Source organism: Balearica regulorum, chromosome 5 (assembly GCF_011004875.1).
Source record: "Balearica regulorum gibbericeps isolate bBalReg1 chromosome 5, bBalReg1.pri, whole genome shotgun sequence".
In the NCBI taxonomy this organism is placed as follows: Eukaryota; Metazoa; Chordata; class Aves; order Gruiformes; family Gruidae; genus Balearica; species Balearica regulorum.
Genome location: NC_046188.1, coordinates 54,875,178 through 54,892,891, shown reverse-complemented (window position 1 = coordinate 54,892,891; position 17,714 = coordinate 54,875,178). Strand labels below are relative to the sequence as shown.

Below are 17,714 nucleotides of genomic sequence, written 5' to 3'. Positions count from 1 at the left end.
ACATTATGACAGGTTGGCGTACTGACCTGACTCTACGGAGCTGGGGGGGGTGTGTGTGTGTCACTCTCTTTGCTCACGACACTTTAAAGCTCCATGGGGAAGGACAGCAAACAGGTGTTCAGGGATTACCTGCTCTCTACACTACTGACCCAAAAAACATACAAAGATGGAGAGGTTTATTCTCCACTACTCATCTCCTGCAAGTAATGGCCAATGCCAGGCAGGAACAAACAGGAACCATCCACCAACCACAGCCAGTAGGCATGTGATGAAATGGGATGCGTCAACCAGGCTCAGCAGAGAAAGGGCTCATGGCAGCTTGGGAGCAGAGCTGGTTATCCCAGCTGCTGCACACTGGATTTGAGAGGCCAGTACTGGACATACTGGTAACAGGAGCCAGGGTTGAGCAAGACAAGCTTCAATCTGGGAAGAAATTAAGATGAGCAGAGCTACGGACTGTGCTAAATTCTGGAGCTTTAGAAAACTATCTGTATTCTGTCTCTTACACAGCATTGAGCATACTGTTGGGCTTAACCAGAGGCAATTGATGATAAAAACATTTTGTTGAAGTAATTTCCTATCAATTTGGGGAACTGCATGGGAATGAAACCTTCATGTTTTCCTCAACTGCTACTTGGTATTTAGTCACCCAAAACTCTTCGAGCCAAGCACCATGGTCTGTCTTTGGGACTTTGTCATTCACGGCTCAGGCAAACTCTTGGTGAAATCAGTAGGACTTCTGCCTGAGTGAAAACTTCAAATCTTGTAAGAATTTCAGGACTTAGCCCTGCAAGTGACATCCCCTCTGACTTTTCTTCCAAAATGAAAAACAGCTGCTTGGATCTGGACTTTGAAAACCAAGTAGGTTAGACAGACTGAAAATACATGATGCAGAGCTAGCTGGTGATAACTATTTCATAAAAAAACCACCAAACTAGTTTATAATTTTTAATTACAGAAATGACATTCTGATTACACAGCATTTTTATCTACGCTTTTTCAGTTTTCATTGAAGAATGAAAATTACTTGGCATAGTTTGGCTGTAGAATGATTTTTCTGAACACTAGGAAAACGAATTCAAAGTCTCTCAGAGAAATGAAGCATTTTTTTTCCTACTTCTAACATTATTTTCTTTGCTTGAAATCTACAGTGCACTTCAGAGACTGATGAAATTCTATGTGGACTTGTTCAGCAGTCAATTCAGACACTAAGTGAACATTTCCTCCCTAGAACAGCAATAGATGCTTCACTTTAAAAGAATCAGGGCTTGCCTACGCAAAAGCTGCTTTTCTTCAACTTGTATAGCATTAAGTGAATCAAGGACCACAGATATCTGACGGTCTGTTTTAAAACAGAAGTCCAGACTATTTCATCTCCCTCTGTGCTTGTAAAGTGAAACCGAACAAACCAAAACCCTGAAATTGCACAGGGAAGGAGGACAGCAAGTGCTACTCAAAGTGTTACTCCTGCCCTTTCAGACCCTTGCAGGTCATAAAGAGGACAGGCTGAAAGGGCTGTTATGTTGCAAATCATCATCTTCCTCCTGCTCTGCTGAGATTGCATGCTTAAGAGAACACTTGACTTGGCAGCACTAACTTCTTCAGTAGCTCTTGATCATGTACTCTGAAATACCCTAGCATGCAAAGACCGTGCCCTGGTTATCTCCCATCTTTTGCAGGAATTTACAACTCTGCCTAGCAGACATAATACTCATAGCTACTGCAGCATTTTGCTTTTTTTTTTTTTTTTTTGCCAGCTATAATAAACATGGCAATGCCTACCACACAGACACCCAAGCAGTTAAGGAAGAGACTCATAGAATGCAAAGATCTAAAAAGCCAGTGTACTCCCTATACCAAATTGTATCTGGCCTTTACCCTAAACTACTTAGAGATACAATTTTCAACTGCTTGCTTCATCTGTGTACATATATTTTTTCCAAAAATGAGGCAAAGAATTCTTTCTCCAAAACAGTGGATACAGTGAGCCAAGGAAACATACTTCAGAATCCTAAAAGCAAACTGACAGAGCAGCTTACAACTAATAAATAATTTTTGTGCAGAAAAAACCCCAGTAAGACATACTTTCTATGGCTCCTGCTGAGTGACATAGCCATCCTGTGCTTCGGTTATCTGGAGAACATTGAGGCTTGGAAAGTAGCTCCATGCCAAGCATTTAACAATAAAGAACATGCATTTGGACTAAATTCAGCCCTAGAGCAACTCCAGACACATTTCAAGAAGTTATGCCTATAGCAAACCTGGCTTTCCTTCTGTACTCTAGCGAAAAAAGTTTGATTTTTTTTAAAAAGTAGCAAGCCGACAGAAAAAAAAGATTTGTGAAAACAAAACTTTTTTTTTTTTGCCAGAACCAATGCTCTAGTTTTTAAGTGATGGTATCACTGGAAGCTTTCCGACATTGTCATTTCAAGGGACGATGAATTCCAGAGTTGCACTAAATGCTTCACTGATGGAAGTGGAGTTTGTATGTACTTGCAGAAAGTAATAGCAAGGTTCATAAAAGAGAGACAATATCCCATTTTTCTGATGGTCCTGGAAGAGAGAGGTCAGATACTCACAAAGAACTCTGCCTGGAGTATGAAAGGATCCAGTGCTTTCTTGTGCAGTTCCTCTTCAGTAAGGATGTTTGATGCTGTCTGGAGGTATTCTTGGGCTGACTGTTCCCGTGGTGACATGACATAGCCAAAACCTTGCTCAGAACAGCCTGGGGTACACATATCCAGTGTGAGTGAAACATTTGAACCTCTCCTGCAAAACAGAGTGATCAAAGTTCGCTTACAACAGAACAGACTGATCTGTCATTGTCAGCAATGGACACAGGCCCAATCACAGACAAACAGCAACTTTAGAAAAGCACTCAGCTGATTCTGCTGTGTACATTTTGGTCACTAACTGTGAAGAAAGAGGTGATGCTTCTTGTGTAGACAAGACCAGAAGATGATTTTGTACACTGGAATATGAAGGCCAACACTTTCAAAATGTTGTCTGTAGTGAGGTAATTGTATACTTTATCATGGAAATAGAAGCAACTTGCTTGTCAAAGGTGCTGAGCAGGCAACTGCAGGAAAAGTTTTCATACTTATGTAAATCACAGCATATTTTTGGATGCCTAAATATGGACTGACATTTTAGACACTGCAAATTAAAATCTTGGTCTTAGTTTTCGTCAGGCCAGATTCTACTGAATAACCATTTATTAGTAGCACAGACACCATCAGTGAAGTAAGATCTTGGGAGAAACATTACCAGTTCAACATTAATAAAGACATGAGAAGGCAACCATCACAGTGATTAATTTTTCTGTCTGAAAAACTTTCTTTCCACAACAGAACATCCTAAGAAGGCTAAAAATGAAGATCCCAACATTTTAACAGTTACATTAAAAACAGAGATGCTGTTGAGTGTAGAATTTTAGTAGCTTTAATGTAAGTTAGCCATACAACAAACCAAAAAAGTCAAAATCCCTGCATTGTTTATTGAATGCAGTTTTAAAGCATTTCTGAGCTTCTGTCAATCTCACGTATCACAGACAAAAGTAAGATTCAAGTGCCATCAGTGAATCTATATTTAAATATCTTTAACATAATAATAAAATCATACAATATGATGATTACTAGGTGTAACGATCTGTGCATCCACACAGTAAACCTATTTTTGATGACTCTCAACTGGCAAAATCTAGTTAGGAGGTGTTTGCAGGAGCTGTTGAAAAACCATGTAAACATGCAGGCATGACCAGCTCACCAGAGAAGAGAGTAGAAGTTGTAACTTGAATCACAGCCCTTTTCTGGATTCAGGAATTTTTCCAAAAAATTGTGCAGCCAGCCTCCTGCTACAATTCAGTCATGGGAAAATGATTTTGGATGAAACATGACCACTAGTGGTACACACTGAATCTTCAGTGACACCTTTCAAAAGATTTTGACCCTACCCTCCCGTGTGCTACTATATTCCTCCCCAGAAACAGCTGCATTTGATAACAAGTGCTTTAGGTTCTTTTAAGCTAGAACAGACTACAGACATAAAGATATCAAGAGTTCATCAGCATGAGGACATTAGATCGTTTCTTCATAAGAAAAGAATTCAGTGCTGTTTGAATTTAGCTTGTGACTACCCTTCTAACAGCATAGGTGGTTAAAGAATGAGAGGGAAGGAAGATAGAGAAGCAGAATGGATGCAAAAGGATAGGTAGATAATTCAGTATAACACAAAAAAAAAGGAAGAGTGACCAATGCTTGATGTAAATGAAATCTGTTTCAGCACAGCTCAAACTTGAGATTACGTCCAGCTTCTCAACACATGTGTATGTTGAAAACAAGCCTATTTTACATCTTAAGTGTGCACATCCTATCTACTTTGAGAACTTCAAGTAATTGCTTTCTTTTTCCCATCTCTCCATCTTTGACAGTTTTTAATTGTCATTCATTATATGAACCAATTGATATTCCTCAATTCTCTTGAAACAGTGAGTATCTTTCCTACAGGCTAGTGGTCACCTGAGAAGAAATGTCAGTATCTTTAAAATGAGAGAGATGGAATGAAATCAGGGAAAAGCACAAATGACTGATGCATTTCAAGCTCAACCTTGCCCATAATGAAAAACAACGGCAAAACTCACTGAAAGCAGCAGGTTCAGGGACAAGCCCCAGAAAGTAGAACATAACAATAAAAGGTAGAACGTTTTAGGACAAATGTCGTAACAAAGAATAACGTGAGGAAAAAACACACCATTCTAAGCTCACAGAGTGCAAATTAAAAGCCTCTTCTGTAACGTTCCCTTTTACTGTGTCACGTGGAGCTTGGGAAACGCAGCATAATACTTTTTAAAATCTAAGTTCTGCCCTTTGTTTTAAGTTTTAGATATGAGAATTAACAATGGTTAGCACTCCAATTAAGCTTGAAAATCTAGAAATACAGGTGATACTTTGCTACATTAGGCCCTTCAGTAACCTCATTCTTATTCATAACGTCACCTTTGTAGAATTTCTTCACAGGATTTCTATCATCAAGATCTTTGTTATATTTCACTAAGACAACTGCAAGAACACAAAGCAGAAAGTGATCCTCCTTTTATCTTAAAACTGCCTTTTCCCATCTGTGAATCTCTCCGAGAAGCTCTGTTGCCCTGATGGCTGAAGAAGCGAACACCAGCTCACCCCAAAGTGTCATTACTGGGTTAATTTCAAAGGAATTCATTTATGTTTGGACTAACCCATTAATATGAGAATTATTGCAGATTATCACTTGTCCTATGGTTTGCTTTTGGAGAAAGGACTAATCCTCCAGCATGAATGACAGAGAAAAATTAACAAGATCCACCTCTTTCAAAGGTAAAAGCTTTCACCACCATACAGTGGATTTCATGCTATGCAGTTGCCATCTTGGGGAATGGCAAGAGACTGATCAAACACAAATGGATATTTCAAAAGAAAGAAATGATGCTTTTGAATAACACTTGTTGACAGCTGTCCAGAAACAGTATGGGTTTTGGCTAATATGTTTATACTTACAACTGGACTGAAAACAAGACAAGAAATGAAGCAGGTGCTTGGCTTTAAAACCACATTTTAAAGTGACATTCATGAAGGCAATAAAGCTTCCTACTAGGCACAGTACTCCTAAATCCACAAAATCTGGACCAGACTTTCCCCTATTAATCACATCTACCCTACCTTTCTTGCAAGCCCACGGATTTAACTGTTAGAGTAGCTGGATCTGTCTCCGCTTTAATGTCCATTACGCAGTCAAAGACTGGAGTCTCTGGTACAGGATCCAAATCTAGGAAGTCATCCTCATTTTTATCCTCTGTCCACTCTGAGTACGTGAATGAAGGTTGCCGGCTCACAGATTGGCGTCTGTCCTCTTGTAGTGGAAAGGGAAGGTCTGGACGTGCTCTGAGTAGATGCCAAAACTGGAGGAAACAAACATTTAAGAAAGCTTTCTGCTTGTTGCCAGCCCTTCCATACAGCCTAGAAGATAGGTTTTTAGGGCAGCATCCCAGCCCACTATAACATATTAGAACTGGAGAGTACTGAAGGGGACAGGAATGTTCCACGCAGGAGTAGCTTTGTGGTGCATGTTACAAGCCTTCACATCTACCCATTCAAACCTGCTTTCAGCTACAGAGGTTTCCACAGAGCTGGCCAGGCTTAACTCAGGGATACAGTGCAAGCGGAATGTGCTTGTGACCATCATATGCAAGCCAGCATGATACCACTGTCCTTTTGTTCACTTTCTTATCCTTCCTAGGCTTGTTTACAGAATAAAAATCTACTATACTATTCTACAAATCATACCTCTCCTGACTTAATGGTTTTCCCTCTAAAATTTAGATATAGCTGGGTTAAGAAAAGTAAATGTAATTTTCCTAAACTGCACATCTTTGATAATCTGGCACTGTATCCAGAATTCATGTATAAACCAATCATTTTTTAAAGAGGCCTTGATTTTGATGCACCTGGTTTTGAGGCTCAGAATGTCCATATCAGTTTCTGGCCAGTGGCAAAGCCTGTTTTGTAATGTAATTATCTGATTTAAACATGGTATATACATTAAATAATAAATCTTGTGAAGTTCTAGGACATAAATGTAGTATTAAAGTCTATATTCATGCCATGCAAACCCTTCATTAGTTTATAATATAAAAAAAATTACTGTATCACGTTGGTTTGCATGGATGCTGTGGCAGACTAGATGATTTAGAGATTGTATCAGTAGACTGTTTAATCCTACACACAGACCTCAGTTGAAAATTTCAAGTCCACCTCTGAATTCCAGGATATGGAACCACAGGCCAACTTAGCCCTCTAGCATTAAACTAGAAGCAGTATCACTCAGGCTAAATCTTACACAAACTATATTGTACTGCCATGCATCCTTTTGAGACTAAGAAGAACAGGTCGTATTTTCCAAAGAAAAAGTCCTTTTCTTATATGGCTTTTAAATGGGCAGTTTAATTTAGAAAATGTGCCATCAAAAAAAGGTCAAATTTCTCTTCCTAGGTTACTAAAGCTCATTAGCTTGTATAGGATTTTAAACAACAATTGTCTTGTACCTGTGTGTCTTCATGTACTCTCATTTCTCTGAGAAAGAATGAAAGGAAGCAAACCAAGTTTTGATTTCTGTCCACAGTCAGCTGTAGCGAATGTTAAGACTCTCACAAAGCAGCAGTATTCCTTTGACAGTTACTTCACATAAAATGGTTTTTTGTTTCAGTTAATCAGAGTACACAGTAATTACAAAAGCAAACATAGGAACATGATTACTAGACTTTTATTTTACACAAATTTGGGGCCAATCTGAAGAAAGTCTGTCCTACATGCTTGGCCTGTTGGATGACAAGCAAGAAACTTGAAGATTGGATTGTATTTTCATTCCCCAAGATGATTTCTGCAGCTCGGCAGTCCCACAATACTAGCCATGGTTCTTTCACATACTGCAAGCCTGTAATAGCTGAGCAGTTCGCAGTGAAAAGTATCTGCTCAACAACTTTGTACTGCTGGAGAGTGCTGTTGTTAGTAAAATCAACACTTGTGCTGAGGGCCAAGTTGAAGGTCTAGGTATCGATTATGTATTACAGATTCTAGAGCCAGTATGGTGACACAGAATTGATTTTACCGGCGATTTAACACACTGTAAATCCAAAGGAACAAAAAGTTCACCCTAGAAACAAAGCAGCTTTTCTTTAGATTGAAAGAAGAGTGTAGTAAATAAGGAGCTGCCCAAGACACTGGAAGAAATTAAGTTATACTTAAAAGTGATGGGTTAAACTAAAATAATGGAAAAATAGTCGGCTCTGAAAACCTGTTCAGGAGTACTAGACAGCTCTACGCGGGTTCTCTGCAGCTGCCTGGGTCTTATATGAGGCAGAAAACAGACAGCATCACTAATACAAGCCTCAAGCACACTATCCAGCCTTTTATTTTCACTGTGACTGCTAACCTCCCAACACATTCTGGTACCTGGGTATTCTCAGAAAAGTGCCTCAAACCTTAGCTGAGGTTTCTGTTCTCCTGAAAAAAATTGTTCTATATGTATTACAGTCACAAATTCCCCGATACAGGAGTTGGACTTTAGCAAGTGCACAGACAGGACCTCTCTTCTCTTGGTATCACTTCTGAGAATCACTTGACCACCATTTCTCAGCCTCGTTAGGTGGCCCAACAGTTATTGATCTACATTAAAGCAATAAAGTACCTGTCTAAAAAGGCACATTTTCTCCCTTCCCCAGGGAACTACTAAAGCATTACTGTAAGTTACCACAGTTGCTGAATAAAAAAAATGCAAAAGCTGCTTTTCACTGGTATGCCATCTAGTATATCCATCAGCGTGGGACTGATCTATCAGGTCCAACTATAAAGACCGAAGGATACATTTGAGAAAGAAAGATTTCATCATAAATGCACTCGATGTAACAGACACTTTCAAGGTCCCTTCTAGGCAGCACATCACTTAAAAACCATGGGTGAAGAAAAAAAAAAAAAACAAGCTATATCATTCACCTGAGAAAGAGGGAAAAAGAAAGTGTCTTCATGCAAACATCTGTTGTCCACCAGGCTGGGTTTCTAGAAACCCAGCTTAGCTCCATCACTACATTATTTTCAATGTTCTGCTAATGACTATTTTATACCTTATTCCCTAAATACTGACAGAAGCAAATGTTTTCAAATTGCAAAGCAGCATGACCTGGGCTGCATCAAAAGAAGCGTGGCCAGCAGGTCGAGGGAGGTGATTCTGCCCCTCTACTCTGCTCTGGTGAGACCCCACCTGGAGTACTGTATCCAGCTCTGGGGTCCTGAGTACAAAAAAAAAAAGAAGTGGACCTGTTGGAGTAGGTCCAGAGGAGGGTCACAAAATGACCAGAGGGCTGGAGCACCTCTCCTGTGAGGACAGGCTGAGAGAGTTGGGGTTGCTCAGCCTGGAGAAGAGAAGGCTCCAGGAAGACTTTACTGCAGCCTTTCAATACTTAAAGGGGGCTCATAAGAAAGATGGGGACAAACTTTTTAGTAGGGCCTGTAGCAATAGGAGAAGGAGTAATGGTTTTAAACTAAAAGAGGGTAGATTCAAACTAGATATCAGGAAGAAATATTTTACGATGAGGGCAGTGAAACACTGGAACAGATTTCCCAGAGAGGTGGTAGATGCCTGGAAACAGTCAAGGTCAGGTTGGATGGGGTTCTGAGCAACCTGCTCTGGTTGAGGATGTCCCTACTCACAGCAGGGGGGGGTTGGACTAGATGATCTTTAAAGGTCCATTCCAACTAAAACTATTCTACAATTCTATGGTCAGTCAGTAAGGTGACAGGTAGGTAGGAAGGGAAAAGGCTCATACACTCTCTCTAAACAGCCTCTCCTTCCTAATGCCACTGTTAGCGAGAACATACTGGGCAAGATGAACTGTTGGTCTGACCGCACAGGACATTTCTTATGCTCTGGTTCTCTGCGACTTGTCCCCAGAGAACAGGCTGTCACACAGACACATCTGTGCTTCCACTCTAGCTAGGAGACTACTAGCACAGACCACAGGAATACAAAACAAAGCAAGCTTGACTATGTGGGAACTGTTATAAAACTGTTTTCTGTACAGAAGTTCTAACCAACACTTAAACACATTGACCAGAAGATTTTGCGACTGTGCTGCCTCTGAGTGAGCTTAACCATGGTATGTAGTGTGACAAACTTCCTACCAGGGAGCCTGGCCAGCAAATCAAAGGAGGTATTATCCCTCTTTCCTTGCCACTGATGCAGCTGCACCTTGAATACTGTGTCCAATTTTAGGCCCTCCAGTTTAAGACAGATAAGGACAAACCGCAGTGGGCCCAGTGGAGGGCTACAAAGGACACCAGGGGTCTGGAGCACATGACCTTTGAAAAATGTGGAGGGAATTGGGTTTGTTCAGCAAAGAGGAGGTTGGGGTGATCTAACAGCACCTGCAACTACTTGAAGGGCAGCTCCAGAGATGTCAGACTCTTCTTGGTAGTGGCAGGTGATACCACAAGGTACAATGGCCACAGCTTTGGGAAATTCAGATCAGACATTAGGAAAAAATCTTCCCCAAGAATGCCATGCAGTCGTGGCACAAGTAGCCATAGAGATGATACATCTCCTTCCCTGGAGGTTTTAAAAAACTATATAGAAAAATGCATGGCTGACCTTATCAAGTGTCAGCAACAGCCCTGCTTCAAGCAGCAAGTTAGACTAGCAATCTCCAGAGGTCTCTTCCCACCAACAGTCCTGTGATTCTATGATGTACTTCATTATACTGTGCATCACTCAAACGGTATGTACATAGCACAGCTTCAACTTCCTGAGCTGCCTGAAGGTGCGCTGCTGTAAGGACAGGAGGTGGTGTTCCACCTGGATTTTTAGTAACTGCATTCCCACTCTAACAGAACAGTATACAGGAATATGGTACATGATCATTTAGAGCTCCTTAAGAAAGAATTCTTGCTAGCTTTCCCATCTAGCACACACCTTTGTGTCAGTTACACAATCAATGGAGAAAACAAATACACACTCCTCCCGCTTCCAAACAGCTGACAACTAACTAGATTAATTGTAGTCATGACACTAATCATGTTCTGCAGCTGGGGCACTGGCCTACATCTACAGGAGCATTACAATCATAAGTACACTGGTGCTCTGGAACAGCTCTTTCTGCCACTTAACGGATGCTCTGCAGACACTTCAAAAGGCAGCAATATTAGATGGTCCATTACTGGACCACATCCCTTCTATTTAAGTGAAAATAGTTTGCCCATCTGTGGATGGAAAGAATAAACCCCATCAGTGCAATTCCCAATTCATCAAGAAACTGAGTAAGGATAAGTGTAGCTGTGATTCCTCTATGTAAAGCAAGCAGATAATTATATAGAAATAGCCTCAAGGATGTTGCTTTACAATCAACTTGAGCATAACATCAACAACTTCGGGTAAATTAGATATCTTATAAAAACTCATTGAAAAGGGCATGAATATAGTTTGCACAGTATCATAACTTACCAGAGATCCTACAAGTAACAGTCCTAGGGAAGCTAAAGACAGTAGGATGTATGATACCACAATGCTCCCAATTCTAGTCATGTCCTAGGAAACAACAGAATTGACAATGATTCATAAAGCATTTAGGGACACAGTATAATGTCTGCATGCATGTTCTTGGTAAACTCTATTCCTCCTTGGAGCTCCCATGTAGATTTAGTAATGCCATGGACTCTTGTCCATGGAAAAGCCGCCACCACCACCAACAGAAAAATGCTAAGCTTTGGAGAAGACTGAAATTGAAACCATCTTTAAGCCCCAGCACCTCAGAAGGTCTAAAAACCAGATTTCACTGTGAAGGCAAACAGGAAATCTGCGTCCTACCCTCATGCATCGCCAAAATTGAGATCTGGATCCACAATTCAATTTTGCAGCCTGGACCCATGTTTCATTGCCACAGTAAGCGTGATTTTATACTGTGGCAAAGGGCTTTGAAGAAAGTTTATTACTGTTCCCATGTTTGTGGGTCCTTACATACCACACAGCCACAGACGACTTTTCTACATTTTCTACACATTCCGTGAAATACCATCAGCTTCATTCATAGCACTGGCAGTGAAATTCACTCCAATGTCTTAGTCATATTTAAGTAGTTTAGAGTTCAACCCATGCTCAGTAGTAGGTGCAAAATACAATTTTAATGGGCTTCAGTGGGCAAGGAATTTTACTCTTTCTGACCCACTAGTACAGCTAAAGAGAACCTCAGAGTTAAAAGCTTTCACTTGCTTATTTTAATGTCAGAAGATTTCTTTGCCTTTACTGTTTTCAAGTCCAATTTTGCACTGTAAATAGTGCTATAATAAACAGTCCTCAAAGATATGCATGAACATCTGCACAGAGTCACACGCGGAGTGTTCTTGTGGTGCATTCTAGGAATCAGTTTCATCCACACTGAACGCTTATTTTAAGTCAAAAGCCTATAAATCAGGGATTATCTGTAAGAAACAATTTGTTAATGATTAACCCACTGCAAATAAGATACAGGCAAATCTCTATGAAGTGCTTTGTGCATAATAAAACCAACTGAGAAAGGCCAAAGAAAAAGTGCTTCTTTCAAATAAACAAAAGAGCAGGTGACATGCAGTTCATAAACACTGTTAAATGAACACTGAAAACAGTCTCCTCTGTACTTCAGCCACAAGAGGCACTGAGTCAAATTTCCTATTTGTACTGCATAGCCTCTGCTACAAAGATTACGTATGATAAATCTAAACATTCTGATAGCAAATATATTTTGCATGATTTTTGAAAGTAGCTGCTTACCATTTAATTAAGGTTCTGTCCACACTAGAGAAATCTGCACTGGGTATAATTACCCCAGTAATTTATTAGATGAATCATACTGGTATATATATCATTATGTCATGGTGAGAAGCTAAGCAATTTTACTGGGGTAGCTTTGTAGATATAATGGAATCTGTACACCTAGTACACCCAAAAATTCTTTTGCTGCACAAAGATATGCTCTAAACACAAATAGAATTTTGTGACTGAGTATGTTGTGATTTGCACCCTTTATGTGGGCTGATCCATTCTTCCAGAGTTTAAGCTTCTATCCATCCTAATAGATTAAGTTTCAGCTCTCCCTCTACTGTGGACTAAACCTTAGTGGGTTGATATCTTATTGCTTTGTTTCATTTGTAATCATTTGCACATTATGAAAAATCTGCTGTGCTAATTAACATCACAGCCAAAAATTCAGTCCTGTATCTTGAGGAAAAAATATGGCTCTGTTTTCAGAAAACTCTTTTCACCATTTGAGGATGCACAAACAAAGCAGCAGTCACTATATCATACGAAGTATATGTGTATTATTCTTTTAATCAGAAGAGGTATCAGAAGCACCACCCAGGGCTAGTGACATCAACTATGTAATCAGAGAGGAATACAGGGACTTACCTCCCCTTGAGCTGACCAAAACTGTTTAAATGGAGTAAGCAAGTAAGACAGCAGGTCAAAGGCTTTCTGAGCTGCTGGGATGGTCCCATAAGTGCTGTACCACAGCATCACGCAGAGAAGCTGTGCAATCAATCAGAAAATACATAATGAGCATCTCTTATTATACAAACATTCATTTTCATTTCAAGACTGCATAATTAACTAATTTAGTTCTCATTGATTTCATGTTGCTCATCATTTTTGCTTTAAGAAGTCAGGTATTTTCTAGGCTGTAGCTTAACAAGAATAAAAAGACTGAAGGCTAAATGCTCTGCTACCATCAACTAGATGTGTATCACTGAATTAAGCAAGCTTACTCTGATCTACACTAGCAAAAGGACTGCCCATGGTAGCCTACACATCGAAAGAGGAACAGATTCCTCTGACTTCTGTACTCTCAGCATTATTACTTTTAGACTAAAACTGGTAATTCAATGAACTTTGTATATTATAAAAAGACTATTAAGCCCTATTCTCATACTATGCAAAGCTCTCACAAATAGCCATGTTCACATAGGTATCCCTAAAAACAGACACACACAGACAAACGTGTACATGTTGAAACATTTCACTTGAACGACTTAAGGTCACTGCACACACCACAGTTAAACTACAAAAGCAATGATGCTATATTTAACATCCTCACAGAGAGGTATACCCTCATCCCCGACCATGAAGGGCACACTGCAACTTCAAAGGATACACCTCCCAGTCCACTTTTTAACAAGCTGGTTATTTACCCCCATACATATTAGTTACAAAAGATGGACTTGTTGGGAGATGGGTCATTTGCAGAGGGGCAGGGAACAGGATGGGAGTTTGGGACACCAAAAGGCAGGGGCTGTTTGCAAATCAAGGCTCTGAGAGGTGGCTGCAGAGATGAGAGGACTGCAGGTAAGTTCATTGCTACGTCTACAATGAATGAGGAGGAAACCTCCCAAGCCAACAAAGCTTAAAAGAAGCATCCCAGCATTTCAAAGCTATGACAAGCTGCCTTACCAGTATCTGTGAGAGGACAAACAGATACATGCTGCCTCCAGGCATTAATCCATTCCACCGGGCAGCCCAACCAAGCGGTGCTGTTTTCTGGGAGGTTTTCAGGGACTGCTCCTTCCTCTTCAACTGCCCTTGCTGTCCTTCAGCTTCATCCATTGACTCCATAACAGCTGGATTGGAAAGACCTTCACATGAAAATGACATGTGCAGGGAATGAATAGTATACAACCCTGCAGCCACCGCAGAGCCTGCAAGGGCTATTGTTTTCCTAGAGACCTCTCAGTTCTGCATCAGTAAGCGCGGCTCAGGATTGTGAGCGTCACACTCTATTAGTGCAGTTGTATTCACCTGCCTTCGTCAGAAAAAAGTGAGTGTGGGCGGATAAATTATTTTCCCTTTCTTTCCGGAGGTACAGATTCTGGGCTTTGTTGTTAATAAATTCTCATTTACATCACTGCACCTCTTCATTTTCACTTTTTTAAAGGAACCATCTGTGCTATTTCCTAGCTCCACACTTCCCAGCTACGTGGTGGCAGAGAACCCATTTTGTCCCTCCCTGCCTCAATTTCTTTATTTCCTCTTATTTGTCTGCTTTGTCTAATTTGACTGTAAATTTCTGAGGTAGAGACTGTTTCATGATGTGTCTGAATAGTGCTCAAGGGCTCTGGATTTTGGCTGAGTGTCCTAAGGCACTAATAAAATAACCTTATTCTAATAACCTACTTCTTGTATGAATTCATACTCAAGAGCTATTTAATAATGTTGTAATGCTATTCCATTCAGTGGAAACATGCACTGGAGTGGCTAGTCCCTTAGTAACAGTATTTTGAACACAGTCTGTGTTGATATAAATTAATTTACAAGCTAAAAGGAGTGAAAGATCAAACCCATTTGATACAAGTGTTACTGATTTACGTCCTTCTACATGAGGAAAGCGCCAAGGCTGCCCTATGTACAACACTGTAGCCTTAAGCCTACACCAGCCACCTGTGCCCCAGGGCAAGGCGACATCATTGGCCTTTCTGTGGTTTGCTGCGGTCAAGTTTCTACAAAATGTTCCTCTCATCAGACATTTCTCTAAGTATCTCACAATAGTAACTCTAAGTCAGATAAGCATCCATGAACTAGCCACAGCTCTAATTAGGCAAATGAAACATAGGATCCATATATCAGCTGAGGGTCTGGCCATTGGTACAGTAAGGATTCATGAAACTACCCCTTTCTGATTTTAAAAATACAAAAATGTGAGAGTCGACTGGAACATGAGATGCATATTCCCACTCTGTGATTGCTCTCCCTCCCCTCACTGAAACAAACCTTAGGACATCCATCCCTGCACAAGAGAACAAGGTGTTTGGGAAATGCTGACAGCTTTCTCTACAAGGTTCTACAAGGTTCTCCATTCCCACATCTGCCCAGCAACAAGAGGGTCATCGTTGTGTAACGACTGGGGAAACCCAGAGATAACACAAAAAGGAGCACCTGCAAGGTGCTACCAGGTACTTCCCCAGGAGCTCACATTACTGGTTTCTCATTTTCAAAATATCTCCAGTCAGTTTATGACAGGTGGCCTCAACAGGGTATGCTGGGTATAACTGGTTATATGTAATTATTTTCATTGTCTTTACACAGGTATTTCTCAGGAAGTATAGAGAATACATATATAGATAGACAGACATACATCCATGTATGTCACCCCATAGCTATATGCTGAAATTAACTATTTGCCAGGAAGGACTCAGTACAGTAAACTGCATAAACACTGTCAAGATTTCACATTAAATACAGGTCAATAAAGCATGGAAAACTATGGAACTAAAAAGATAAAATCAGAAGTGTCAACAATCCCAGCCTGCATTTCTCACAGTGGTAGAACTTCCTTCACATTCATGTATATGTGCTTAATGCTAGAAGACGACTGCTTGAAAAGAGCCCGATCTCGAGAGCGAAAAGTGCTACAGCCAGTAATCTGTGGTTCATGACACCACCCTCCCCAGGAAACACAGAGAGACCAGACATAGTCCCTGGTGTCCAGGAACACTGACCATATGCTAACACCTGACTTTTGATACCAAGCTACGTAGAGCTGGACCCAAAGCTCTCCAGCCACAATTAAGGCTGCCTAAATACTTTCAATGCTGACCTTTATTTTCATTTTCTATAATGTGCTAAAACTTAACAGTTAAAGTTGAAAATTTTCAAGCTTCCAAACTGCTTCATGTCTCACTGGATTTGGACAAGAACTGAAGGGAAAACTGTTGCTAATGTTTGACTCTTTTTCCTTTCTCCTGCTGTTTTTGCGGGATGTTTATGCTCTGTGTTTTGGAATAGGAATTTGAAATTTAGCAGGGACAGAATCTTGATGTCAGAAATTATTTTTGCCATCCATACAAAAAGACATGCACCTGTAGCTGAGATATAAACCTTCAAAAATATTTTATTTACATATAGTTTATTATGGCTTACTCCTAAAGTATCTAACTTTCCGTTTTCACCAAGTATGTTTTAAGTCCTACTTTTCCTTTATCTGCATTGAATAATGCACCTCTATCCCTAAGAATGTCTAATGAACCTATTAACTGTTTTTCCAAATCCTCCCAACTCCTTTCTTGGATACCCCTCCCCAAAGCTCAAGATAAAATACACATAGACCAGAACTAAAACACCTTTGAGAAGACAACCAGAACAAGGAGCTAGGGAACACAGATTTCAAGCTCAGCTTTCAACTATTTTTGTAAGTCATAACATTTCATACTTCAGAAAACCTTTTTTTTAACTGACCAAAAGCTCATTCACCTGCATTATGCAGCAGATAAACAGAATTTGTTTGTTTCTTAACTGTTACAGCCTGATATTTCACAAGGTCACTTCTATCCAGGTTGGAAACAGGCCCCTGACTCTAATATGACAATGTGAAGGCCACTTAAGCACACACCTCCTGCAACAAAGACGTCACAGTTAGGGGACCGCTCTATGTCTGTAACCATGGGGATCATGCCTCTCCACAGCCCAGAAGCTCAATTCATGGCATTCCAGTGTTGTTTCGCAACAGCTGTACAATTGGAGGAGTCACATTCTCTTTCTTATGACTGTCCTATATGAAGGACAATAGACTACTACTACTTTCAATTATTTTCACTGCATAAGGTAGAGATCTGGTCTATGGACCTAGGAGCCAAGGATTCCAGCTCTGCTAAATTGATCCCATTCAGCTGTTAAAAACAGGTGTTTTCAGTCATACAGTAAAAGAGTTCAAGAACTAAAATAATGGAGAACTGTCTGAATTCATATGTATCAATGTATAGATTAAGATTCATGTCTTGCATATGCAAAGAAAGTGCAGTGTTTTCAGTCATACAGTAAAAGAGTTCAAGAACTAAAATAATGGAGAACTGTCTGAATTCATATGTATCAATGTATAGATTAAGATTCATGTCTTGCATATGCAAAGAAAGTGCCTTGGATTAAAGTCCACTCAAAAATTTGCTACTCCAAATCACAAAAGATTACATTTTAACAAACTTAATGATGCCCACCTAGGGTTCTGTATTAACTATGTCAGCTTTAAACAATACTTCAATTACCATTCACACTTCATCTTGCAATCCTATATTCCTGTATTATTTGCCCTAATGGGCCCTAGTTTATTTCAGTGCACGAATTAGGTAATAAATGAGACATCAGTAAAGTTTTCTTGTGTCAAGGTCAGTGCAAAGGTC

At 40.1% G+C, this 17,714-nt stretch overlaps 1 protein-coding gene across 16 annotated transcripts in view; it reads right to left on the bottom strand.

Moving 5' to 3' along the window:
- PTPN5 (protein tyrosine phosphatase non-receptor type 5) overlaps positions 1–17,714 on the bottom strand; it is an 88,149-nt gene that overhangs the window by 24,936 nt on the left and 45,499 nt on the right. For 8 of the 16 annotated variants that reach the window (XM_075754982.1, XM_075754989.1, XM_075754985.1 and 5 more), the window contains 5 exons: positions 13,999–14,165; positions 12,961–13,080; positions 11,023–11,106; positions 5,694–5,932; positions 2,580–2,769 (listed from right to left, as the gene is read on the bottom strand). In XM_075754982.1, the coding sequence (XP_075611097.1) occupies positions 2,580–2,769; positions 5,694–5,932; positions 11,023–11,106; positions 12,961–13,080; positions 13,999–14,165 (800 nt within the window). Of the gene's footprint in view, positions 1–2,579; positions 2,770–5,693; positions 5,933–11,022; positions 11,107–12,960; positions 13,081–13,998; positions 14,642–17,714 lie in introns of those variants that run through there. The other 8 variants (XM_075754976.1, XM_075754978.1, XM_075754980.1 and 5 more) reach the window with 2 other exon arrangements.